A 24,351-nucleotide genomic window follows, 5' to 3' on the forward strand; every position below is an offset into this window, starting at 1 on the left:
AATCCAAAGAGGACTGTTTCATTTATGTTAGGTAGAATGCCCAGAGGGGACTGGTCAGGGGGTCTCATGGTCTGGAATCCCTACAGATTTTATTTTTTCTCCAGCCGTCTGGAATTTTTTTGTTTTTTCTGTCCCCCCTGGCCATTGAACCTTACTCTTATTCGATGTTAATTAATGTTGATTTATTTTATTTTCTTACTGTGTCTTTCATTTTTCTATTCTTTAATATGTAAAGCACTTTGAGCTACTGTTTGTATGAAAATGTGCTATAGAAATAAATGTTGTTGTTGTTGTTGAAGAGATATGTTTTTATTTTTTCAGTGCAGTGAAAACTTACCAATGCATTTGTGCCTGGTTAATATGCCTTACCCACATGCACGATCTGTACAAACATGGAATATTTGATTTATGTGATTTTATGAGTCAGATGCAAACGTACATACTGTATGTGCAATGTGTTTCTGTTTAATACAATGAAGTGGACTAACATAAAGATAATCAATGTGGCCCCTGAGTTTCCATTGCAGCTACCCATGCAAGAGGACTGATAAAGTAAGAATCCTACATAGATGACCCTGTTGTGTGTGTGTCTGTGTGTCTGTGTGCGTGTGTGTCTGTGTGTGTGTGTCTGTGTGTGCGTGTGTGTCTGTGTGTGTGTGTTGTGTTCTTAAATAATTCTAACTTTCCAAGAAAAGGCTGACTTATAGCAGAAGCAACACTATACGTTGATTTAGACAAAGAATGAAGGTCACAGATTCTGATTAAATATTTTCCAGCATTGCGGGTATTTGGGGGGAAACACTCAAGAAGGCGAGACAAACAAACATTCTCCCAAAAACAGTCTTTTAGTTTTTGAGAACATTATGAAAAACAATTGTTCACAATAAATGCATTGCACATAAAAGCATATTGACGGATCGCTCTGTTTTCCTGATTTGCAGAAATTAACGTGCGTTGAACCAGGGAATGCTATAAATGTCACAAGTTGCACACTGATACAAATCCTGTTTTGAACAGAGACACACAATCGCATAGGCGGTATAAATGTGAAAACATGCAACTTTTGGGGGGGCTTCTGTTGGTCCTATAAAAATGCTGCACATGCCCATGATACATTTTAATGCATTTAGGGCGCAAAAGCTGAAATAATGCCACTGGTCTACAGTATTAAGAACATTCAATTTTTTTTAATAATGTTATGTAATGTGTTTGTTTTTTTTTTTTTTAACTCTGATGCCAATAAATAACCTTTATACCCAAACTTAGGGTAAGTTTATTCTCCATGGTTAGCAGTTTTGCTTTGATGCCAATCAAATGCCGTTTTTCTCTGAGTAGATCTCCATGGCTGAATAACATTAGTAGTTTTAGATTGTGCATCATTGCAATGATTGTTTTTCAATATTTCAATTTTGGATTTCAGTTAAAATATTTATGTCTTGCTCAGAAGAGGCAAAACCCACAAATTTCTTTCTTTTTTTCTTTTTTTTTTTTTTCAGTTGGTGGCTTCTGGAATGGGAGTTGCGTGACCGAGTCTCATTCCCCAAGTGTCGTTTGCACTTGAAAAGAAAGGCCGGTGTGGAAGGCTGTTCTCATGAGTCAAAGCAAAAGCAAAAATCCCTTGATTTTTCTCTGCCTCCAAAATATGATTCCTTTCTGGTAGTTTTACTTCAGTAGCCTGTAGCCTACTGTCCAGATTGTCCATGCTCAGGCTCAAGGCATTTCGAGCGTGTAGATGGCTTTCCAGAAAGCATTTTTCGTTGGGGTCCGAGATGGCCATTCCAAGTGAAGGTGGTAGGTGCCGGGCTCCCATTTCTTCTGGAGCATTATGGTGATTACTCTGAGAGTATAGCAGACTGGTGGAACGCCAGGCAGTTGGCTTTCGGCCTCTCCTTGGGCGGGAGACACGGCAACTTTGCCTCTTGATGTGGCGATGAAGGTGGTCAGAGCGTGTGAAGCTTTTATAGCAGTGCTCACACTGGTAGGGCCGCACACCGGTGTGAATGCGCAGGTGGTTCTTCAGATCATAATTGTGCACAAACTTAGAGTTGCAGTGGATGCAGATGTATGGCCTTTCACCTGTGTGCTTTCGCATGTGGATCTTCAGTTTATCTTGCCTGGAAAAAAAAAAGAAAAAGAAAAAGTAGGTCAAGGTCAATCTTACTCCATGAACGAAATTCATTCTTCTTTTTCAAATATGTAACTGCACAAAATAAAATGTGCAAGTGGATTTTAAAAATATAAAGCATACAAAAATATTCAGGGCAGCACGGTGGCAGAGTGGGTAGCGCTGCTGCCTCGCAGTAAGGAGACCTGGGTTTGCTTGCCGGGTCCTCCCTGCGTGGAGTTTGCATGTTGTCTGCGTGGGTTTCCTCCTACAATCCAAAGACATGCAGGTGAGGTGCATTGATGATCCTAAATTGTCCCTGTGTGTGTGTGTGTGTGTGCACTGTGGTGGGCTAGCACCCTGCCTGGGGTTTATTCCTGTCCTGTGCTGGCTGGAATTGGCTCCAGCAGACCCCCGTGACCCTGTGTTGGGATAAACAGTGGTGTGAAAAACTATTTGCCCCCTTCCTGATTTCTTATTCTTTTGCATGTTTGTCACACAAAATGTTTCTGATCATCAAACACATTTAACCATTAGTCAAATATAACACAAGTAAACACAAAATGCAGTTTTTAAATGATGGTTTTTATTATTTAGGGAGAAAAAAAATCCAAACCTACATGGCCCTGTGTGAAAAAGTAATTGCCCCTTGTTAAAAATAACCTAACTGTGGTGTATCACACCTGAGTTCAATTTCCGTAGCCACCCCCAGGCCTGATTACTGCCACACCTGTTTCAATCAAGAAATCACTTAAATAGGAGCTGCCTGACACAGAGAAGTAGACCAAAAGCACCTCAAAAGCTAGACATCATGCCAAGATCCAAAGAAATTCAGGAACAAATGAGAACAGAAGTAATTGAGATCTATCAGTCTGGTAAAGGTTATAAAGCCATTTCTAAAGCTTTGGGACTCCAGCGAACCACAGTGAGAGCCATTATCCACAAATGGCAAAAACATGGAACAGTGGTGAACCTTCCCAGGAGTGGCCGGCCGACCAAAATTACCTTAAGAGCGCAGAGACGACTCATCCGAGAGGTCACAAAAGACCCCAGGACAACGTCTAAAGAACTGCAGGCCTCACTTGCCTCAATTAAGGTCAGTGTTCACACTCCACCATAAGAAAGAGACTGGGCAAAACGGCCTGCATGGCAGATTTCCAAGATGCAAACCACTGTTAAGCAAAAGAACATTAGGGCTCGTCTCAATTTTGCTAAGAAACATCTCAATGATTGCCAAGACTTTTGGGAAAATACCTTGTGGACTGATGAGACAAAAGTTGAACTTTTGGAAGGCAAATGTCCCGTTACATCTGGCGTAAAAGGAACACAGCATTTCAGAAAAAGAACATCATACCAACAGTAAAATATGGTGGTGGTAGTGTGATGGTCTGGGGTTGTTTTGCTGCTTCAGGACCTGGAAGGCTTGCTGTGATAGATGGAACCATGAATTCTACTGTCTACCAAAAATCCTGAAGGAGAATGTCCGGCCATCTGTTCGTCAACTCAAGCTGAAGCGATCTTGGGTGCTGCAACAGGACAATGACCCAAAACACACCAGCAAATCCACCTCTGAATGGCTGAAGAAAAACAAAATGAAGACTTTGGAGTGGCCTAGTCAAAGTCCTGACCTGAATCCAATTGAGATGCTATGGCATGACCTTAAAAAGGCGGTTCATGCTAGAAAACCCTCAAATAAAGCTGAATTACAACAATTCTGCAAAGATGAGTGGGCCAAAATTCCTCCTGAGCGCTGTAAAGACTCATTGCAAGTTATCGCAAACGCTTGATTGCAGTTATTGCTGCTAAGGGTGGCCCAACCAGTTATTAGGTTCAGGGGGCAATTACTTTTTCACACAGGGCCATGTAGGTTTGGATTTTTTCTCCCTAAATAATAAAAACCATCATTTAAAAACTGCATTTTGTGTTTACTTGTGTTATATTTGACTAATGGTTAAATGTGTTTGATGATCAGAAACATTTTGTGTGACAAACATGCAAAAGAATAAGAAATCAGGAAGGGGGCAAATAGTTTTTCACACCACTGTAGCAGGTTGGACACTGACTGACAAGACAAAATAGTAATTCAAAATTGATATATTTTAACATTATTGAGGGTAAAAGTGATTGTGCTTGACGTGTGTGTGTGTGTGCCCTGCGGTGGGCTGGCGCCCTGCCCGGGGTTTGTTCCTGCCTTGTGCCCTGCATTGGCTGGGATTGGCTCCAGCAGACCCCTGTGACCCTGTGTTAGGATATACTGGGTTGGACAGTGACTGACTGACTGACAAAAATATTCATAATCCGTCAATAGCACAGGATTAGGATGTAGTTCAACTATGCCGTTAGGTGTCATATGCCTACTGTCTTGAAAATCAGTCTACCATGTGGCATTGTGCTGAGCTGATCGAGGTGCGTATTTCTGATATTTATTCTACAATGGTGTGTTTGACTTCAGCAATTTTTATTTTTCTTCAAGCCCAAAAAAGCCCATCAGGTTGCATCGAACATCAAGACTTTTTTGACATTAGCGGACTTGTTAATAAAGAGTTTCCCCGTGAATAGACTGTTAATCAGCAACATTACACTGAACTGCTGAGGCATTTGCAGGAAGGCATCAGGAATAAAACGTCCAGAGCAGCAGTGCATTCTGCACAATGACAGTGCACATCCACACAGTTTTTGACAGAAAACAAACTAATTTCTACTTCACACTGGCCTTTATCGACAGATCTCATTTCCTGTGTCTTTATTCCATCCATCCAACCCACTATATCCTAACTACAGTGTCACAGGGGTCTGCTGGAGCCAATCCCAGCCAACACAGGGCACAAGGCAGGAAACAAACCCCAGGCAGGGCACCAGCCTAAAGCAGGGTGCGCACAAACACACACACAAAGCACAATTTAGGGCCACCAATCCACCTAACCTGCATGTCTTTGGACTGTGGGAGGAAACCCACGCAGACACGGGGAGAACATGCAAACTCCACTCAGGGAGGACCTGGGAAGAGAACTCAGGTCTCCTTATTGCGAGGCAGCAGCACTAACCACTGCGTCACCGTGCCTCCATGTCTTTTTGCTTCCCTGAAATTAAAACTGAGACTGAAGGGAAGCTGACTTGTTATTGTGAGAGAAATCCATGAAACAAAAAATGACAAGAGAGCTGTAGACACAGTAATACAAGATGAGGACAGGAAACGTATTTAGGAATGGGTGAAATGTAAGGACAAGTGTATTGCATCTCCAGGAAAGTATTTTGACAGTGGTTAAAAGGGAATAGCTGTAAGTTGCATTTTTGAACAATTCCAGGAATTTTTGCGTCCTCACTCATATATTCATTTATCTGTCTCCTTTCATTTCAGGGATGTATAGAATTAATGGCACAAAGTAGGGTTGAGTAGTACTGAAAAAGTACTTAAAAAAACTATTTTCCAAACAGTATGCTACCAGCAATTCAATATTTTCGGTACCTGAAATAAAGAGTAGTTTTTAAAGACCTTGTGCTCAAGTGTTTGTTCTTCCACTCCGTGATGTTCTGGGACAATTCACACATACCCACCCAACAAACCTCGAGCTCCTACAGTTTGACATGCTGGAGAGTTCAAACGGGAACTGCTCCTTGGATAGAATTTCTAGGCGCAGCCAGGGCGTTGAGGGGGTCCGGTTTGGTGGACTCAGGTTTGGGTCACTGCTTTTTGCAGATGATGTTGTCCTGTTTGCTTCATCAGGCCGTGATCTTCAGCTCTCTCTGGATCGGTTTGCTGCCGAGTGTAAAGCAGCTGGGATGGGAATCAGCACCTCCAAATCCGAGACCATGGTCCTCAGCTGGAAAAGGGTGGAGTGCCCTCTCACGGTTGGGAACAAGATCCTGCCCCAAGTGGAGGAGTTCAAGTATCTCGAGGTCTTGTTCACGAGTGAGGGAAGAAAAGAGCGTGAGATCGACAGGCAGATCAGTGTGGACTCTGCATCGGTCTGTCGTGGTGAAAAAGGAGCCTAGCCGTAAGGCAAAGCTCTCAATTTACCAGTCGATCTACGCTCCTACCCTCACCTATGGTCATGAGCTATGGGTAGTGACCGAAAGAATGAGATCGCGAATACAAGCGGCTGAAATGAGTTTCCTCCGCAGGGTGTCTGGGCTTTCCCTTAAAGATAGGGTGAGAAGCTCAGTCATCCGGGAGGAGCTCAGAGTAGAGCAGCTGCTCCTCCGCATCGAGAGGAGTCAGATGAGGTGGCTCGGGCATCTGATCTGGATGCCTCCTGGACGCCTCCCTGGTGAGGTGTTCCGGGCATGTCCAACCGGGAGAAGACTCCGGGGAAGACCCAGAACACGCTGGAGGGACTATGTCTCTCGGCTGGCCTGGGAACGCCTTGGGATTCCCCTGGAAGAGCTGGAAGAAGTGGCCGGGGAGAGGGAAGTCTGGGCTTCTCTGCTCAAGCTGCTGCCCCCGCGACCCGATCTCAGATAAGTGGAAGAGGATGGATGGATGGAGTGTTGCTTGTATTTATGTGAAGTATGGCAAGTGAGGAGGGAGGGGTTATGGAGTTATCCGTTATTTGCTTTGGCACTGTTTTGGCATCTCGGTACCTGTACTGTGATCCAAAATCTGGTTTGGATACTGAAGCCAAATTTGTTTGTCCTGATCCTGCACTAGTAGGGACTGACCCTGGACTGGAGGCCTACTCACAAATACACCCAAACTCACTCACTTTGACCAGTTTAACTTTGTCTCCACCCTTCCCTGTGCCACCAACTTCCCTTTCTATTCTCCTCTGAAATGACAAATACTCATTTCCTCCAGTTTTGCATAAATGATAGTATACTGTATCACACAATGCTTCTGTTGTGCTAGTAATCAATTGCATGATTGTTTCTTCTTGGCTTATTTAAATCTCTCCATTTACAGTTTGTGCATTGGTACCCATGCTAGGCATACAACTTTCCATCCCTTGCAAACAGGATTTAGCCCTAACCCTTTCTTTCCTTTCACTCATGTATCAAAGTCAGAGTCACAGGGGGCTGGAGCTCATCCCAGCAGTATTTGGCACAAGTCGGGCACCATCACTGGACAGGGTGTGGATCCATTTTAGGACACACTAACTTCCACACACCCAGTTAATATGAACCTCTTTGGCAGTGGCTCTCAAACTGTAGGACGGGCCCCACCTAGGGGGGGCGCAAAGTAACAAAAACGCAAAAACGGGGGCGCGAAGATGTGAAAAAAAAAGAAAACAAGAGTCGAAAATATGAAAAATACATCTATTGAAACCAAAATAAATGAACTTAAACTACATTCTGATACTAGAAAAATAGATGTAGAGTTAGATAAATGTCGATAAAAGTTAAGTAGGTATAACAAAACATGCATCTGTGATACATCATTAATTAAAAAAGAACAAACTGGTATTAGTGGGCTCCTTTCAAAAAAATGTTACAGGGGCGCAATTAAAACTGTTATGAAAACTTGGGACAAAAACATGTTGATAACATCCATCCATTTTCTAACCCGCTGAATCCGAATACAGGGTCACGGGGGTCTGCTGGAGCCAATCCCAGCCAACACAGGGCATGAACCAATCCTGGGCAGGGTGCCAACCTACCACAGGACACACACAAACACACACCAAGGCCAATTTAGCATCGCCAATCCACCTAACCAGCATGTCTTTGGACTGTGGGAGGAAACTGGAGTGCCCGGAGGAAACCCACGCAGACCCGGGGAGAACATGCAAACGGAGAAGCGAACCCAGGTCTTCTAACTGCGAGGCAGCAGCGCTACCCACTGCACCACCGTGCCGCCCATGTTGATAACATGCAAATTAAATTTCACACCTACAGTGACTTGGCCAGGATACAGTCTTATGAAGCTGTGCCCACAGCGCAGTCCTTCAGCCCCAATCCTTTTTCCGATTTTGTTCATTTTCTTTTTGACGGTCTGCAGTTTGGTTTCCAACCAAGTTCACTTTTATACCCACTCTCCTCTTTTGTCACCAATCAGCCGAATTTGTACATCTTTCAGGGGCTGAAAGATTCCAGAGTGCCCATTGAAAACTCAGAAAGACAAAATGAAAACTTTCAAACTCCATGGAAGCAATGACTGATGCTGAAAATAAATCATAGTCCCTGGAGTTTTGAGTATCTACTCTATCTACTGTGCCACATTCCTTTGATCACCTATACCAGTGAAAGGCAACCTTTCTCGAGTTGCGGCACACTAAGTCGAAAAATTTTCTTTCGCGCCGCACCTGAGGGACTGCCCATAAATAAAGTCGTGACAAGAATAAACTATGTATGAATTTTTCTAGATAAAGTTTAATTAAAATTACCGTAAATAAAAAGTGAGTGATAATCGTTGAGAATTAAATTACAAGGAAGTATCGAATACAATACAATACAATACAATACAGTTTATTTTTGCATAGCCCAAAATCACACAGGAAGTGCCGCAATGGGCTTTAACAGGCCCTGCCTTTATTAACATGCGTGCGTCACAACAAAATGTTTGTCACCACAAAGAACTGGAAAAGGTCACTGAGTTTACAAAGTTTACTGTGTTGATCAGCGCTGTCAGAGCGAAAATAAGGTTCATCTTTCCATAGTAATACTCAGACGATTAAGTGGTGAGAGCTGCAGCTACAGCGATACTCTCTCGTCGGCAATGTAGCGTTCGTATTTTCTCGTTCTATATTTGCTCCGCCTTCTTCTATCCGTACAGTGAGCGAGATCTTCTAACAACGAGACTTTTTAAGTCTCACGAGATGTGTTTCAGACACTGCTGGTGTTGATATTATGATGAACTAACCAACCCGCGGCGTACCATGCGTTGCATAATCAGGCCAGTTTTTGAATGATTTTTAAGCACAGGGAGAAAATTAACATTTGAAAAATCGGAAATGTAATAAATCAGCAAGAAAAGCAACATTGTAACAATGCACGGAACGAACCAACACACAATCGTCCGTGACTGAAAAGTGGCGGACCGCCATCGCGCCCTGCCTGCTCATGTGCCCACCTCCAACTCGTCATTTGAGTCGTTGTCGTCTTTGCACAGTCCAGATGCACCTGTGACTCACGTAGACTTTTCATTGCTCTGTGCGATTTTGGCTGCTTTTCTATATATAATCCACCAAGACACCCGACCACAGTAGTAGCGTGAATCGCTGTATGTAGCGTGTAAAACAGTTTGCTATGGTGCACGCGGTCGTGCGTCGTAACCGAAAACTTGTTTTTTAAAGACTGCTAACTTCATTGTGTTTGTACCTCAGTTGTAAAGGATTGTTTTAAGGATCCCATGGAAGACCCCTCGCAAACCGTTTTACACGCTGCATATGGCGATTCACCTCCGCGAGAAACACGCCTCTATGAACAGTCAACGTGGGTCGGAGGTGCACGTGGCCTCTACGACAAATGAATATAAATGATGCTGTTTTTTCTGTGTCGTCGCGTCCGAGTTGGTGGGCGTGGCTCTGCGAGTTGTCATCGTATCCAATGGTCTTGGAGTTGGTGGGTGTGGTTCCTCCCTGCGTGCGCCATAGGTGTCTTACTTGTCTGCAGCTTAGTGAATCTACGCCCCTTCCGGCGTGTTTTCCATGGTTGTCTTGCCTTAGTGAATTATATATATAGATGGTGAACAGCGAAAATTTTAACTTGCATTCAAAATAAATACATTTGTTTATTCAACAATCTGATTAACTGTTATCTGTTTTTCCAACATAAAATATATTTTTTTAAACATTATCTTTTTAATCAACCAAAAGTTAAATATTTTACAAATGTTTTCGTGGCGCCCCTAGAAAATTCCACGGCACCGGTTGCCCGACAATGACCTATACTAAAGATGATATCACATTATGCAACTTCTAGTCGGAAGGCGATGTCAGATTTGCGGCTGCAGTTGCTGACCTTATCACAGGACTGAATTACACGGCTGTCAAAATCACTAGGCATGTCAAATTTAGTGATTACATGCCGACTTTCCAGCACGGTCTTGCTCGTCCATTTTTCTAATAGCCAACAGTGTGGCCTCGTGGAGCTGGTGCTGTACAAAGGGTTTAACACGTACAGCCAGTCTTCATCCATTTTTTTTTTCCTTTTTTGCATTCTGTCTTGGTACATAAAACACAAGATGTCGGACATATCAGCCTCTGTTCTGTTTGTCAGTTTGTCAAAACACCTGTTTTCCTTATTCCTTGCTGCTGCTGTATACGTATTTTACTTCCAGATGAGCATTCATTGGTTGTCAGCTCTGATTTATACAGAGCCTGTCCATATAAATCCGATATAGTGAGTTGTGGGGTATGTCGTTATCAAGGTGCTGCGTCTGACTCTCTAACATTAAATATAAATGAAGTTTGTGACAGAAATTCACTTTTAAAATCACATAATGTGGCATGGCTTTAAGTCAGATAGAGTGGTTAACATGACATTCCTTTCTTTAGCACAGTGAAAGGCAACCTTTTTTGAGTTGTGGCACAATTTTCTTTTTGCGGTGCACCCGAGGGACTGCCCATAAATAATAAGTCGTGACGACACAATCTATGGACAATCGCCAATAAAAACAGTTCATTTTACAAGTTTGAAAGACATTTTATTAATAAAGGAATCAAAGGATAAATCTTAAATTTAATTAATGTGAACTTTGAGATTGTTTTTCAGCACATACGAGATTGATGCGAGGATCAATTTTCGAAAGACAGACGCGCATTTCCTTGTCGATCATTTGAAGTCTCTTGTGTTTCTTAGACTTCATTTCCGTAAGTGTTCCGTTATCTGTTTTTCCAGCATAAAATATATATTTTTAAACATTATCTTTTTAATCAACCAAAAGTTCAAAAACACTAGCAATTTTAAATATTTTACAAAAGTTTTTGCGGCGCCCCTAGAAAATTCCACGGCACACCAGTGTGGCGCGGCGCACCGGTTGCCCGACAATGCTTTAGCATGAGGAATGACAGCAGAGTTTCCATACAAAATTTAGAAAGACTTGAAGAAATCGTGCAAGATCCACATAAAGAGTGACTGGGCTAGGCCTTAAACCCCATCTGTGGGAGCCATCGTGTAGCAGCGGCAATAATCACTGTTGTCACACTTAAAGCACACTAACACACAGTATAAACAGCATCGCTACATAGTTTCCTTTGACAGCGAAATGGTACAATTAACTAACATTCCACTCCAGTGTGGTTCCAGTCTGACAAATGACCGGAGGTCTCATCCGTAAAACTTGGATTTGACGTGAAAATATACGAACACCAGAAAACAGAACCAGAAAAAGTGTTTTAGGTACCAGATATTGATGGGTCGTTCTTGAACGATTCGTTCATTTTGAACGAATCTTTAATGTGACTCGGGAAGAACGAGTCGTCTCGTGGGAGTGATTCGTTCAGTTGCGCAACTTCCTATAGTTTCTGTATTGGAATTGATTCATCTGTTTCGAGTCTTCGGGTTTTTCGAATCATTCGTTCATCACGTGACAGCCCCATAAGCTTAACCAACTCAGTCTGAGCCGGAAACAAAATTGATTAGTTCATCTCTCGAGTCTTCGGGTTTTTCGAGTCATTCGTTCATCACGTGACAGCCCCATAAGCTTAACCAACTCAGTCTGAGCCGGAAACAGAATTGATTAGTTCATCTCTCGAGTCTCCGGGTTTGAGTCGTTCGTTCATCACGTGACAGCCCCATAAGTTTAACCAACTCAGTCTGAGCCGGAAACAGAATTGATTAGTTCATCTCTCGAGTCTTCGGTTCATCACGCTCATCACGTGACAGCCCCATAAGCTTAACCAACTCAGTCTGAGCCGGAAACAGAATTGATTAGTTCATCTCTCGAGTCTTCGGGTTTTTCGAGTCATTCGTTCATCACGTGACAGCCCCATAAGCTTAGCCTATGCTGTCTGAGCTGCAAAGAGAATTGAACGAAATGACTCGAAAAATGATTTGTTCATTTTGCTGAACGAGACTCAAAGATCCGAGTCAGTAAAATGATCCGAACTTCCCATCACTATAGTGGCCCTGATTGGATTTAGCAGGCTTGACAATGCATGTTATGAATATTACTATGAAAAAATACTGTTTCTGTTAGATTTGTGTCGTTCACGAACGAATCGATTCTCTTGAACGGCTGGCTCATAAACATGAACGATGGGAGCCGAGTCGTGGCTGGGGAGCCGTTCTTTCTGTCATTCTTTTTTTCCTATGCGTGTTTCACACAGATGCACACAAATTAGCTCCTCCGCGAGACAGAACAGTCTTGCAGAGGAGGGGGGCACACCCAGGTGGGGTGGGGCGCACCTAGCAGGGGTGCGAGAGTCGAGCCCCTGTTTACCCCAGGCTTAGCAAGCTGATGGCCAAGAAGCTTTGTGTTGTGGCAACATCAGTTCCCTCTGAGAGAATATTCTCGAAACCTGGACAGATAATCTCAGAGAGGAGAAGTTGCCTTAAGCCCAAAAAGGTCAGAGCTCTTGTCTTCCTTAATGCAAATTTGCCCAAGAACAAGAAAGAGGCAGAAAAAGCCATAAAGTAAGGAACTGCTTTGTATTTATTTACATTGCATTTTGTGTTCATTTAAGACTTGAAGGGGCTGATGTCCTATTTGCAAAGTTTACAGTAGTAATAGTAGTAATGTAGACATTTCTATTTTATTTATTCTAATTTTATCTACAGTATATATTTAAAACTTGAAATAGTTTTTGTTTTCTATCAAAATGTTCTTGTGTGGAAGTGTTTTTAGTAAAAGCTGTTTTGCACAGAAATTCATTGCAGCCGGCTTTGTTTTTGACGTTTATTTGTGAGTAGGTATTGTATGAATAACATAAGTCAACGTAGCTTTACACATACACACACTTTGTACTAAAGGTAAATCCAAAATAGTGATGTCACTGTCTAAGCAGAAGGATGTTGTACAACCCTATGGAATATAGTCCACACATGACAAATGAGGTAATAATCAATATTTCAGAATAATTCAAACTCAGATATTGGTGTGTGATATCTGAGTTTTAATTATTTGACTACAAATCTCACCTCATCATTCCTCCCAGTGATTATTTCCAGGATAAACTGAGATGCCCCCAAGCTGGCGTCTTAAAACTGACTAAATATTTAAAAAGAGCCAAAGAGTCAAAAGAACGGCTCTTTGAAAGGAATGGATCGCCAAGATCCGGATGCCCTCAAAGAGCCATAAATCCCATCTCTAGTTTCTGTCATAAAATGAAACTTTGCTCTATTTTAGAATTAGCAGAGTTTGATCTATATGAGATGTAGCAATGAATATCCGTAATGATCTGTAGTTTGATGTTCAGCAGTAGTAATAATATCAATTGTACAGAGTCCAGGGAAATTCTTACTTGCACATCCAATTAACGTGCAACATGTCACTACTCTCTGGCACCATGATAAACAAGAGTGAAGTAAAATATAAACTTCATTTTATTGAACAGAAATATTTTCATCACAACTATTACTTTTAGAATCTACCTATGGTAGAGTGGTGGCTCTGAGGCTCAGGATCTGCACTGGTATCCTGAAGGTTGCCAATTTGAATCCCCATCACTGCCAAAAGAGATCCTACTCTGCTGAGCCCTTAACCTTCAATTGCTGCACAATGGCTGACCCTGCGCTCTGACCCCAAAAGTTATGCGAAAACTAACAAATTCCTAATACAAGAAATTGTATAAGGTGGAATACAGAACAATGGTTGAATGATTCTAAGGCCAGGTTCATACTTCACGTGACACGACGCATGCTGTAGCGGCCACTTCTGCTATGCAAGCGTTTTACTGTTTATACTTGCGCGTGTACTTTACATTAACTCTGGAGGAATCCACCGGGTGGCAGTGTGAGATATCATCAGGGTGAGAACAGGTTCGGATTCTCTGTGTTGTGAATTGCCTGGATTAGCCATTAAATTCCGATGCCACCCTACCGCAGTATCTCTGAAAAGGATGTTTAATGATTACATCCGTCAATCCAGGGATGTGTCCATTCCAGCAAGCATTGGGTACGAGGCTGAAACAATCCCTGGACGGGGCATCAGCTCATCACAAGGTGAATACAAGCACTCAGTTACACTGGCGTCATTTTAGTGTCACCATATCTGCATGTCTTTTGCAGGAAACCGGAGCTCAGTGTGGAAACCCAGCAGAAAAACACGCAAACTCCAGGTAGGGAACACCAGCGACGTGACTCCCTGCGAGACAGCAGTGCTACCACTCCACCACCGTGTCACCCCCATGTGTGTAATTATTAACAGTATTCATTATTTAAATGAAATTAACGATTTATCTGTAAAATGTAACATGCATACTTTAATGCATTTCATCATGAATATCATCAGGTATAAATGTAAGGATTCTAAATGTGCAGAGAGTTGGAAAATCATACATTTAATATCTTCTGTGTGGTGATTTATTGCTGTCAGGTCAGGAGGAAGCCCCAGAAAAAACAGACGGCACAGAAGATGGGAGACTTTTAAAATGAATCGTGTCACTACGATCGGGAATATGCAACACTTGAATATAAAAGCACCACGAATGCATCTGTATGTCGACATTTTGCTTCACCACATCGAACCATTCATCACACATCAACATACGCACATCAATCCCATAGGACAGCGTTTCTCAATCTTCAAGTATTTGTGACCCGAGTTTTCATAACAGTTTTAATCGCGCCCCCCTAACATTTTTTGGACAGGAGCTCACTAATACCAATTTGTTCTTTTTTAATTAATGATATATCATAGATGCATATTTTATTACACCTACTTAACTTTTAGCGACATTTATCTAACTCTAGATTTATTTTTCTAGTATCAGAATGTAATTTAAGTTAATTTGTTTTGCTTTCAATAGATGTATTTTTCGTATCCGGCGCCGCATCCGAGTGGCAGCCTTTCCAGCAGCTCCGTATACGACTTTATCTTTATCTTTTTACCTTTTTATCTATATTTTTCTCTATCTCACTGATCACTTCTACCACTTTCTTTTATGTGGAACATTAATTTTATTTTAGTGAATTTCCCCTAGGGATTAATAAAGTATCTATCTATCTATCTATCTATCTATCTATCTATCTATCTATCTATCTATCTATCTATCTATCTATCTATCTATCTATTTTCGATTGTTGTTTTCTTTTTTTTTACATCTTCGTACCCCCTTTTTTGTTACTTCGTGCCCCCCCGCCCACAGATTGAGAACCACTGCCATAGGATCCACAGAGCGGCTTTCTGTCACATGTACAGTAATCCCTCCTCGATCGCGGGGGTTGCGTTCCAGACCCCCCCCCCGCGATAGGTGAAAATCCGCGAAGTAGAAACCATATGTTTGTTTGGTTATTTTTATATATTTTAAGACCTTATAAACTCTCCCATACTGTTAACATTATTAGAGCCCTCTAGACATGAAATAACACCCTTTAGCCAAACGTTTAAACTGTGCTCCATTACAAGACAGAGATGACAGTTCTCTCTCACAATTAAAAGAATGCAAATATATCTTATCTTTAAAAGAGCGCCGTCAGGAGCAGAGAATGTCAGAGAGAGCGCGCGTTAAGAAAAGCAAACAATCAAAAAATCAATACGTGCTTTTAAGTATGCAGAAGCACCGCGATAAAGCGGCATTTTGTAGAGGAGCCTCCGTGTCCTCTGTGCAAACAGCCCCTCTGCTCACACCCCCTCCGTCAGGCAGAGAGAGTGAGAGAGACAGAGAGAAGCAAACAATCAAGCACCGCGCGGGAAGCACATCTTATAGCATTGAGGAGTTTTAGTTAATATGTAATACATGCTCTGATTGGGTAGCTTCAAAGCCATCCGCCAATAGCATCCCTTGTATGAAATCAACTGGGCAATCAAACTGAGGAAGCATGTAACCTAAATTAAAAGACCCGTTGTCCGCAGAAAGCGGCGAACCAGCGAAAAATCCGTGATATATATTTAGATGTGCTTACATTTAAAATCCGCGATAGAGTGAAGCCGCGAAAGTCGAAGGGCGATATAGCGAGGGATTACTGTACTGTAGATAGAAAACAGAGACTCTGACGTCACATTCCGACTTTTATCACACTGTGCCCCCCCCCATACACTCTTTGCTGGTACTGCAACTCGCACACGTGTCACGTTAACTTCTGAGGACCTGGTCAGAGGACACGTCAAAGGAACACTGGGAACGTGTGGCAGACATGATGCGTGTGCATCCACGTTCTGAGCGTGAAGATCAAATAATACGTTTTTATTGCTGGTAATTTACACAGAATGCTGGATCAGTATCTTTGCTGCCAGCGTGTAGTTTGCAAGTTCTCCCTGATTCTGCGTATATGTTTTTTTTTTCTTGGAGGTATTCTGGTTTTCTTCCGACATCCTAAAGATATGCCGCTAAGGTCAAATCGAGATTCAGAATTGGCCCAGTCAGTGTGCGAGTGAGAGGACGGTGTGATGGACTGATGTGATGATCTCCAGCCCCCTACAATCAACATTTGAGTCTGTTATGTTCATTTAACTGATAATGTAAATAATGTGCCCCCTAGTATACCCAATGATATAAACCAGTTTAGCTGCTGTTCTATCTAATGATAAATCTCACCTGGTAAACCGAACCTCGCAGATATTGCACATGTATGGCTTCTCTCCAGTGTGCGTCCTCATATGCCGAGGCAGTTTTCCTGCTCCCTGGATCACCTTGTTACAAATAGGGCATTGCTGGGAGGCTTTGGGTTTCATTTTTCTTTCTTCCTCAAGTTGCCACGGTGGAAAGAGTCCAGTAAGATGGGTGGCACTTAAAAAGTTCAGGTAAGTGCTGAAGTCACTCTCTTCTTTAATGGGTCCAAGCTGAGTTCTAGAACTCAGGCCAATTAGGTCTTTAAAAAATTCACTGGGAAAGCCATTGGGTTGGAGTTCATCTTTCAGCTCCTCTTTAATTTTCTCTTTCTTAATCACCAGATCCAGAGGACCACTTTCCATTTCTTGATGGCGGTGGTCAAGAATCTGAGGAAAGGCAGCAAACTCCCCAGACCACATGGGTGGAAAAAAGCTGGGCACAAGCGGGGAAAAGTTCGGTCTGCTGTCAGGCAGGTTTATTTTTGGATAAAGCCCTTCTTGCAATAGAGATTCGATGGAGAAGTCTCGTAGGGGTCCATATGTTCCACCATCCAGACATGTGGCTCCTTGCTCCTTTGGTTTATCAGTAAACTGTTTAACAATTTTGAAGTCCCTTGATTTGTCCATGCAAAAATCTTCTTCAGGTGTGGGCTCTGGGTTAGAGGTGCTTGGGCAACTGTTCTGTGCAATGGCTGTTTTCTCTGATTCCTGTGGCTCTATAACTACAGATGCATTTTCTTCTTCCTCTTCATCCTCTTCCTCATCGTCCTCTTCCTCATCTTCTTCTTCATCAGCCTCCCTATGTGTCTCCATAATTTCAAGGCACACATTAATTACACATGGAATCTCCAGCATCTGAGCAGCATTGAGGATTTCCTTAACATTAGAGGCAGTGATAGTTAATGTGGAGGTGTAAGTAAACTCTAAGATCGCGCCCAAGGATTCCGGGGTAACAAAATCAATCTCATAAACGTTGTGCTGTTCACCTGAGGAGCCCACAGTGAAGAGCTTTTGAAAGTACTTGCTGCAGGCAGCCAAGACAGAGCGGTGCGTGTAGTACTCGTGCTCTTTGACAATGAGAAGGACGTCACATAGGAGCCCATTTTGCCTTTGCTCATTAAGGCTGCACAGAACTTCACTGCTGTGGTTTGGGAAAGGGATCCCAATCAGATCATCATCACTACTTGCCATATTTTCATCAGAGTCTAAAAAGAGAACAGAAATAAAATTATTTTCAAACACACAGATGTCAGAAATAGCACAGACCTTATCTCAATTGACTTTTTTTGACATAGCATTTTCATGTAGCAGTTGCATGGAAGGCATTGGGGGCGCAACTTCATCACATTTCTTGGAGTCATGGATCTGAATCCTTGATCACCCACTGCGTCTGATGCATTTACTGTATATGTTCACTCCATGTTCATGTGATTTTCCAACGGGTACTCCCATATGACAAACCCTTGTGTAGTAAGTTAACTGGTGATGCCATATTGAACCTAGTGGGTATGTTATCATGTCCTATCATTCACTGATTGTCCCCTCTAGATTGTATTACTCTCAAGCTTGGATACAGCTTCTAGGGGGTACAACCATAAGCTCAGTTATTATGAATGAAGTATCACAGATGTTAGCCCTTCTACCTTTCAATCGCAGTGACTAAAGTTCAAGTTTCACACCCCAAAGTTCTCTGCTTGGACTTTGTATGTTCTCCCATTGTTTGTGTGGATTTCTTTGTCCCACATGCCCAAAAGCATGAAGGTTAGGTTAACTGGTGATACCAAACTGGCACAAACGCAGGTGTGTGGGTGTGTTCATGAATGGGTCCTGTGACAGACTAGTACTGTGTCCTCCCTTTTGCCCAGTGTTACTGGGACAGGCATCAGCACACTGTGACCCTGACTGGTTTAAGTGGGTTTGACTATGAATGTTACCAAGATGAAATCCTGTCACTGCCAGTAAATGAGACTTTGCTTCATTTTAGAATTAATGGAATCTGACCTAAGTGAGATGTAGAAATGTATGTCTTAATGATCTGCAGTTTAGTAGTAGTAGTTAAGACCGTAATGTGTACTGTACAGAATACACTACAATAGTTACTTGCATGCCCACCAGCATGAAATACATCACCATTCTTTGGCACCATGATACTTTGTAGATAGAATGGTATAGTTGGCAGGATTACATAGATAGATAGAATGGTGTAGTTGGCAGGATTAGATAGATAGATAGATAGATAGATAGATAGATAGATAGATAGATAGATAGATAGATAGATAGATAGATAGATAGATATGAAAGGCACTATATGATAGATAGATAGATAGATAGATAGATAGATAGATAGATAGATAGATAGATAGATAGTGTAGTTGGCAGGACTGGATAGATAGATAGATAGATAGATAGATAGATAGATAGATAGATAGATAGATAGATAGATAGATAGATATGAAAGGCACTATATGATAGATAGATAGATAGATAGATAGATAGATAGATAGATAGATAGATAGACACTTTATTAATCCCCAAGGGGAAATTCACACACTCCAGCAGCAGCATACTGATAAAAACAATATTAATTAAAGAGCAACAAAAGCGCAGTGCAAGTTAAAAAATGCAAGGTAGAGAGTGTGAGGCAGGTATAACAGTCTATAATCTTTTATTGTGTTAACGTTTACCCCCCGCGGTTGGAATTGAGAGTCACATAGTGTGGGGTCTCCTCAGTCAGTCAGTGGAGCAGGACGGTGACAGCAGTTTGTCACTGAAGCTGCTCCTCTGTCTGGAGATGATCCTGTTCAGTGGATTCAGTGGATTCTCCATGATTGACAGGAGTCTGCTCAGTGCCCGTCGCTCTGCCACGGATGTCAAACTGTCCAGCTCCATGTCTACAATAGAGCCTGCCTTCCTCATCAGTTTGTCCAGGCGTGAGGCGTCCCTCTTCTTTATGCTGCCTCCCCAGCACACCATCACGTAGAAGAGGGCGCTCGCCACAACCGTCTGGTAGAACATCTGCAGCATCTTATTGCAGATGTTGAAGGACGCCAGCCTTCTAAGGAAGTATAGTCAGCTCTGACCTCTCTTGCACAGAGCATCAGTATTGGCAGTCCAGTCCAGTTTATCATTCAGCTGCACTCCCAGGTATTTATAGGTCTGCACCCTCTGCACAGTCACCTCTGATGATCATGGAGTCGATGAGGGGCCTGGGCCTCCTAAAATCCACCATCAGCTCCTTGGTGTTACTGGTGTTCAGGTGTAGGTGGTTTGAGTCGCACCACTTAACAAAGTCCTTGATTAGGTTCCTATACTCCTCCTCCTGCCCTCTCCTGATGCAGCCCATAGCAGTGTTGTCAAGAAACTTTTGCATGTGGCAGGACTCTGAGTTGTATTGGAAGTCCGATGTATGTTGGCTGAACAGGACCGGAGAAAGTACAGTTTTTTTATGCAAAGAAACGATTAAATATGCTTTAATTTTTAAAAATCTCAGTCCAAAGACATGCAGGTTAGGTGCATTGGTGATCCTGTGTGTGCCCTGCGGTGGGCTGGCACCCTGCCTGGAGATTTCTTCCTGCCTTGCACCCTGTGCTGGCTGGGATTGGCTCCAAAGACATGCAGGTCAGGTGCATTACCGATCCTAAACTGTCCCAAGTGTGTGTTTGGTGTGTGTGCCCGGCAGTGTGCTGGCGCCCTGCCCGGGGCTTGTTTCCTGCCTTGTGCCCTGTGTTGGCTGGGATTGGCTCCAGCAGACCCCCGTGGCCCTGTATTCGGATTCAGCGGGTTAGGAAATGGATGGATGGATGGCACTTACCACCACAGGATTGATAACTCACATTCCAACCACTACCTAATCCTGATGTTTGAAGTCCATGAAGTTAAATAAATAATTTAAAAGAAGAAAAAAAAACAGGAACCTACTACTTGTTCACAAAAAATATACTGTGTCATTAGGGTGATCCAAATAGAAAACTAACAGATTTCAGTTCTCCACAAGGCTACTTTAATTCTTTATCTCAATTAAAACAAACACACACAATTGTAATGAAAATAAACACAACTTCGAGGTTACTCCATTTGACAGTTTTTATATCATCTGAACGGAACAGCAGACAACTCTTCCGCACTTTTATAGGGCTACATTAGCACCGTCTTTGATGGAGGTGGACAATTCTTGAGATGGTTTGTAACGAGTCCAAGGATGAACTGTTTCTGTCCTCCGTCCTTTGTCATTATGTCATGGTACTTGAGACTTACTCCTCTTTCTGCCGTGTCATTCACTACTGTCAACTCTGCTGACAGTTCACAAAAATGTGTTGAATGTTGGATCTTCTCTCCACTGTTTTGCTGGTTTCTTGAGAAACATTTGAGACCTTTCTCTGCTTTTTTCCATAAAGGCATTAAAGAAGGATGTTGTTCTTTCTGTTAGCAGATCCTCCAGCGTGTCTCAACTTAAGACGTCAAGCCGTGCCCGGTCATGGTGGCTTCTGCAGGCTCTGCACCATCTTTTTCTTTGTTTCTGCTGTGACTCTCTCGTTAAAAACGACTAAGCCTGTCAAATGTTCAGACAAAAACCAGAGGTGCCTTAAAAATTCTGCGTATGCATTAGCGGCAACAGCTTTATTTGAGTATAAAAATTCAGTGTCATCGAGAGAAGCTCAGATTGCTAATGGTGCTTCACTCCACTTGTCTGACATAAACAAGTGAGACAAACAGAGCAAAATCTGTGATGATACAGACATCCCGAACTAGACCATAAAAAGGAATATTTTCAAAATGTAAATACCTAGACTAATCAGTCAGCCATTGTCCAACCCGCTATATCCTATGTGGCGGACAGCCGGGACGATCCTTTGATACTGGATCCGGGGGAGCAGCCATGGGATGCATACTTCATCCCATGGAACATTTCATGGTAGCCCCACTGGGCTGCATTGGGGCCAATACCTTTGAGCTCATCCCTGTTGGGCTCTGTGGCCACCACCAGGGGGAGCTGTAAGGCTTCCTGAGCTTGAGTGGGTGGCAACGCAGCCTAATCTAGGTTAATTGCCACCTGATGAACTTCCAGATGATCTATAAAGACAGCCTGCAGCCACTACTCAGGGCGCCAGAGTTGGGAGGAGGAGGACGAAGCAAGCTGTCTGGGAGGAGTAGTGGAGGAAGAAGAAGAGTGTGGTTTGGGATGATTTACTTTGTGTGTTGTTTGGGACTGTGTTGGGTCTGTGGGACACGGGGAAGACGTGGACCTCATGATGAAAAAAAAATAAAAGTTCTTTTCATTTATTTCTACACGTGCCTCCACTATATAGCGCCTTTGCATGCCTAACACAGGGTCATGGGGGTCTGCTGGCGCCAATCCCAGCCAACACAGGGCGCAAGGCAGGAACAAATCTCAGGCAAGGCCCCAGCCCTCCGCAGGGCACACACACACCAAGCACACACTAGGGACAATTTAGCATCACCAATGCATCTCACCTGCATGTCTTTGGACTGTGGGAGGAAGCCCACGCAGACACGGGGAGAACATGCAAACTCCACGCAGGGAGGACCCACCTAGACTAGTCGCACCACATCTAGTCCATGTGGTAGTCTGGTTGTGGATAAATAAGAGATTGGCTTTCTAAGCATCCAGTTTTCTATGTCAAATGTCAGATCGTAGAAAGAGACAAAGCCATATTTGTAAAGTAACACACTTGTACCGTTATGACTGTTACATGTAACAAGTTCACAAATCATTGATTCGATCGGACCGGGCTTAGCGTCCTTTTTTAATAAGTGCCTCTCAACAGGCGTGGTTCCTTCTAATTTGAAAGTGGCTACTATTACTCCCCTCCTCAAGAAACCTTCACTCGATTTGTCAGTTTTAAAAAACTATCGCCCTATCTCGGTCCTACCGTTTCTTTCTAAGGTTTTGGAAAAGATTGTGTTTTTCCAACTTCAATCTTTTCTTGCTTTAAACAATTTGTTTGAGCATTTTCAATCTGGTTTCAAGGCGGCCCACAGTACCGAATCAGCCCTCTTGAGAGTGTTAAATGACATCTTTTTAGCCACTGATACGGGGGATTCTGTGGTCCTTGTTCTATTAGATTTATCAGCTGCTTTCGACACTATCAATCATTCGATATTACTGAATAGACTAGAGTCCTGGGTGGGTCTTTCTGGCACAGTTTTAAAATGGTTTCAGTCATTTTTATCTGATAGAAAATACATGGTTAGGCTAGGAGACTTCTCCTCCTCAACGTCCTCTCTCTCCTGTGGTCTTCCTCAAGGCTCTGTGTTGTCTCCCACTTTATTTTCTCTGTATATGCTACCTCTAGGCTCTATTTTTAGAGAACATGGGGTATCATTTCACCTTTATGCTGATGACACACAAATTTATTTACCTTTTAAGAAAAATGATCCACTGGCTATGAATGCCTTGTTGTCTTGTTTAGATGAAGTTAAATCTTGGCTATCCCAAAACTTCTTATCCTTAAATGAAGAGAAGACTGAGGTGATAGTCTTTGGCCCTTCTGAACATATGAAGACCCCGGAATTTGACCTGGGACCTTTATCAGCTTTCAGGTCTTCACAGGTTCGGAATCTGGGTGTCCTGTTAGATGACTCATTAAAACTTGACAAACAAGTCTCTGCCGTGATCGGATCGAGCTTTTATCAGCTTCGCACGCTTGCAAAAATTAAACCTTATCTCACTGACAAGACCCTGGAGATGGCCATACATGCTTTTATTACATCTCGCCTCGACTATTGCAACTCTCTTTACTATGGCATCTCCAAATCCCAAATTGCCCGTCTTCAATTGGTCCAGAACGCAGCTGCTAAATTTCTTTTAAAAAAGAAAAAAATGGATCATGTGACTCCGCTTCTGAAGTCCCTTCATTGGTTGCCTGTTCAATTTAGAATACATTTTAAAATCTTATTATTTGTTTTTAAAACACTACACCAACAAGCACCCATCTATTTATCTGAATTGCTTCACCAATATACCCCCCTGAGAAGTTTGAGATCCGGTGATCAGAACCTTCTTTTAATTCCACACTCCAGACTAAAGCGTAGAGGTGACCGTGCTTTCTCGGTAATTGGGCCTCGTCTTTGGAATGATCTGCCTATTGAAATCCGAATGGCTCCTAGTCTGACTATTTTTAAATCTATTTTAAAAACACATCTGTTCTCTCTGGCTTACTAGGCCTTATTTTGCCTACCTAGATGTGTGTAAGTGTAGATATATGTATATGTATAGATATATTTATACAAATTATTTTTATGTGTTTCTGCTGTGCTTCTTTTGGCTAAATCGTATATTTCTATTTTATGTTGTTGTTTCTAAATGTACAGCACTTTGGTCAGTCGTGTGGCTGTTGTAAATGTGCTATATAAATAAACTAAACCTAAACCTAAACCTAACCTAAGTTATCAGTTCTGAACCTTTTTATCAGATGGTTAAACAATTTCACGTGTAGATCACGAAATAAACTACAAATAAAAGAGAAACTCCTACTTACTACTAGAATATCCTGGGATCTCCACCTTGGTACTTGAGTGTTCTCTGTTTCTTTTTTTTTTAACTGTTTACTAATCATTTAGCCAGCTAAGAACGCCACAAGAGTACAAATGTAGTGACAATACAAATAAAATGTTCAGAATGGGGCAATCTCTAAATGTT

General features: G+C 42.4%; 1 protein-coding gene across 2 annotated transcripts in view; it reads right to left on the reverse strand.

The window, feature by feature from the left end:
• Positions 1 to 249: 249 nt before the first annotated feature.
• Positions 250 to 24,351, reverse strand: part of LOC120533043 (zinc finger and BTB domain-containing protein 7C) — a 158,372-nt gene continuing 134,270 nt past the window's right edge. For both annotated transcript variants that reach the window (XM_039759670.1, XM_039759671.1), the window contains 2 exons: positions 16,678 to 17,896; positions 250 to 2,114 (listed from right to left, as the gene is read on the reverse strand). In XM_039759670.1, the coding sequence (XP_039615604.1) occupies positions 1,493 to 2,114; positions 16,678 to 17,882 (1,827 nt within the window). In that variant the 5' untranslated portion in view covers positions 17,883 to 17,896 and the 3' untranslated portion in view covers positions 250 to 1,492. The remainder of the gene's footprint in view (positions 2,115 to 16,677; positions 17,897 to 24,351) is intronic.

The sequence above is a fragment of the Polypterus senegalus genome, chromosome 7, assembly GCF_016835505.1.
Source record: "Polypterus senegalus isolate Bchr_013 chromosome 7, ASM1683550v1, whole genome shotgun sequence".
In the NCBI taxonomy this organism is placed as follows: domain Eukaryota; kingdom Metazoa; phylum Chordata; class Cladistia; order Polypteriformes; family Polypteridae; genus Polypterus; species Polypterus senegalus.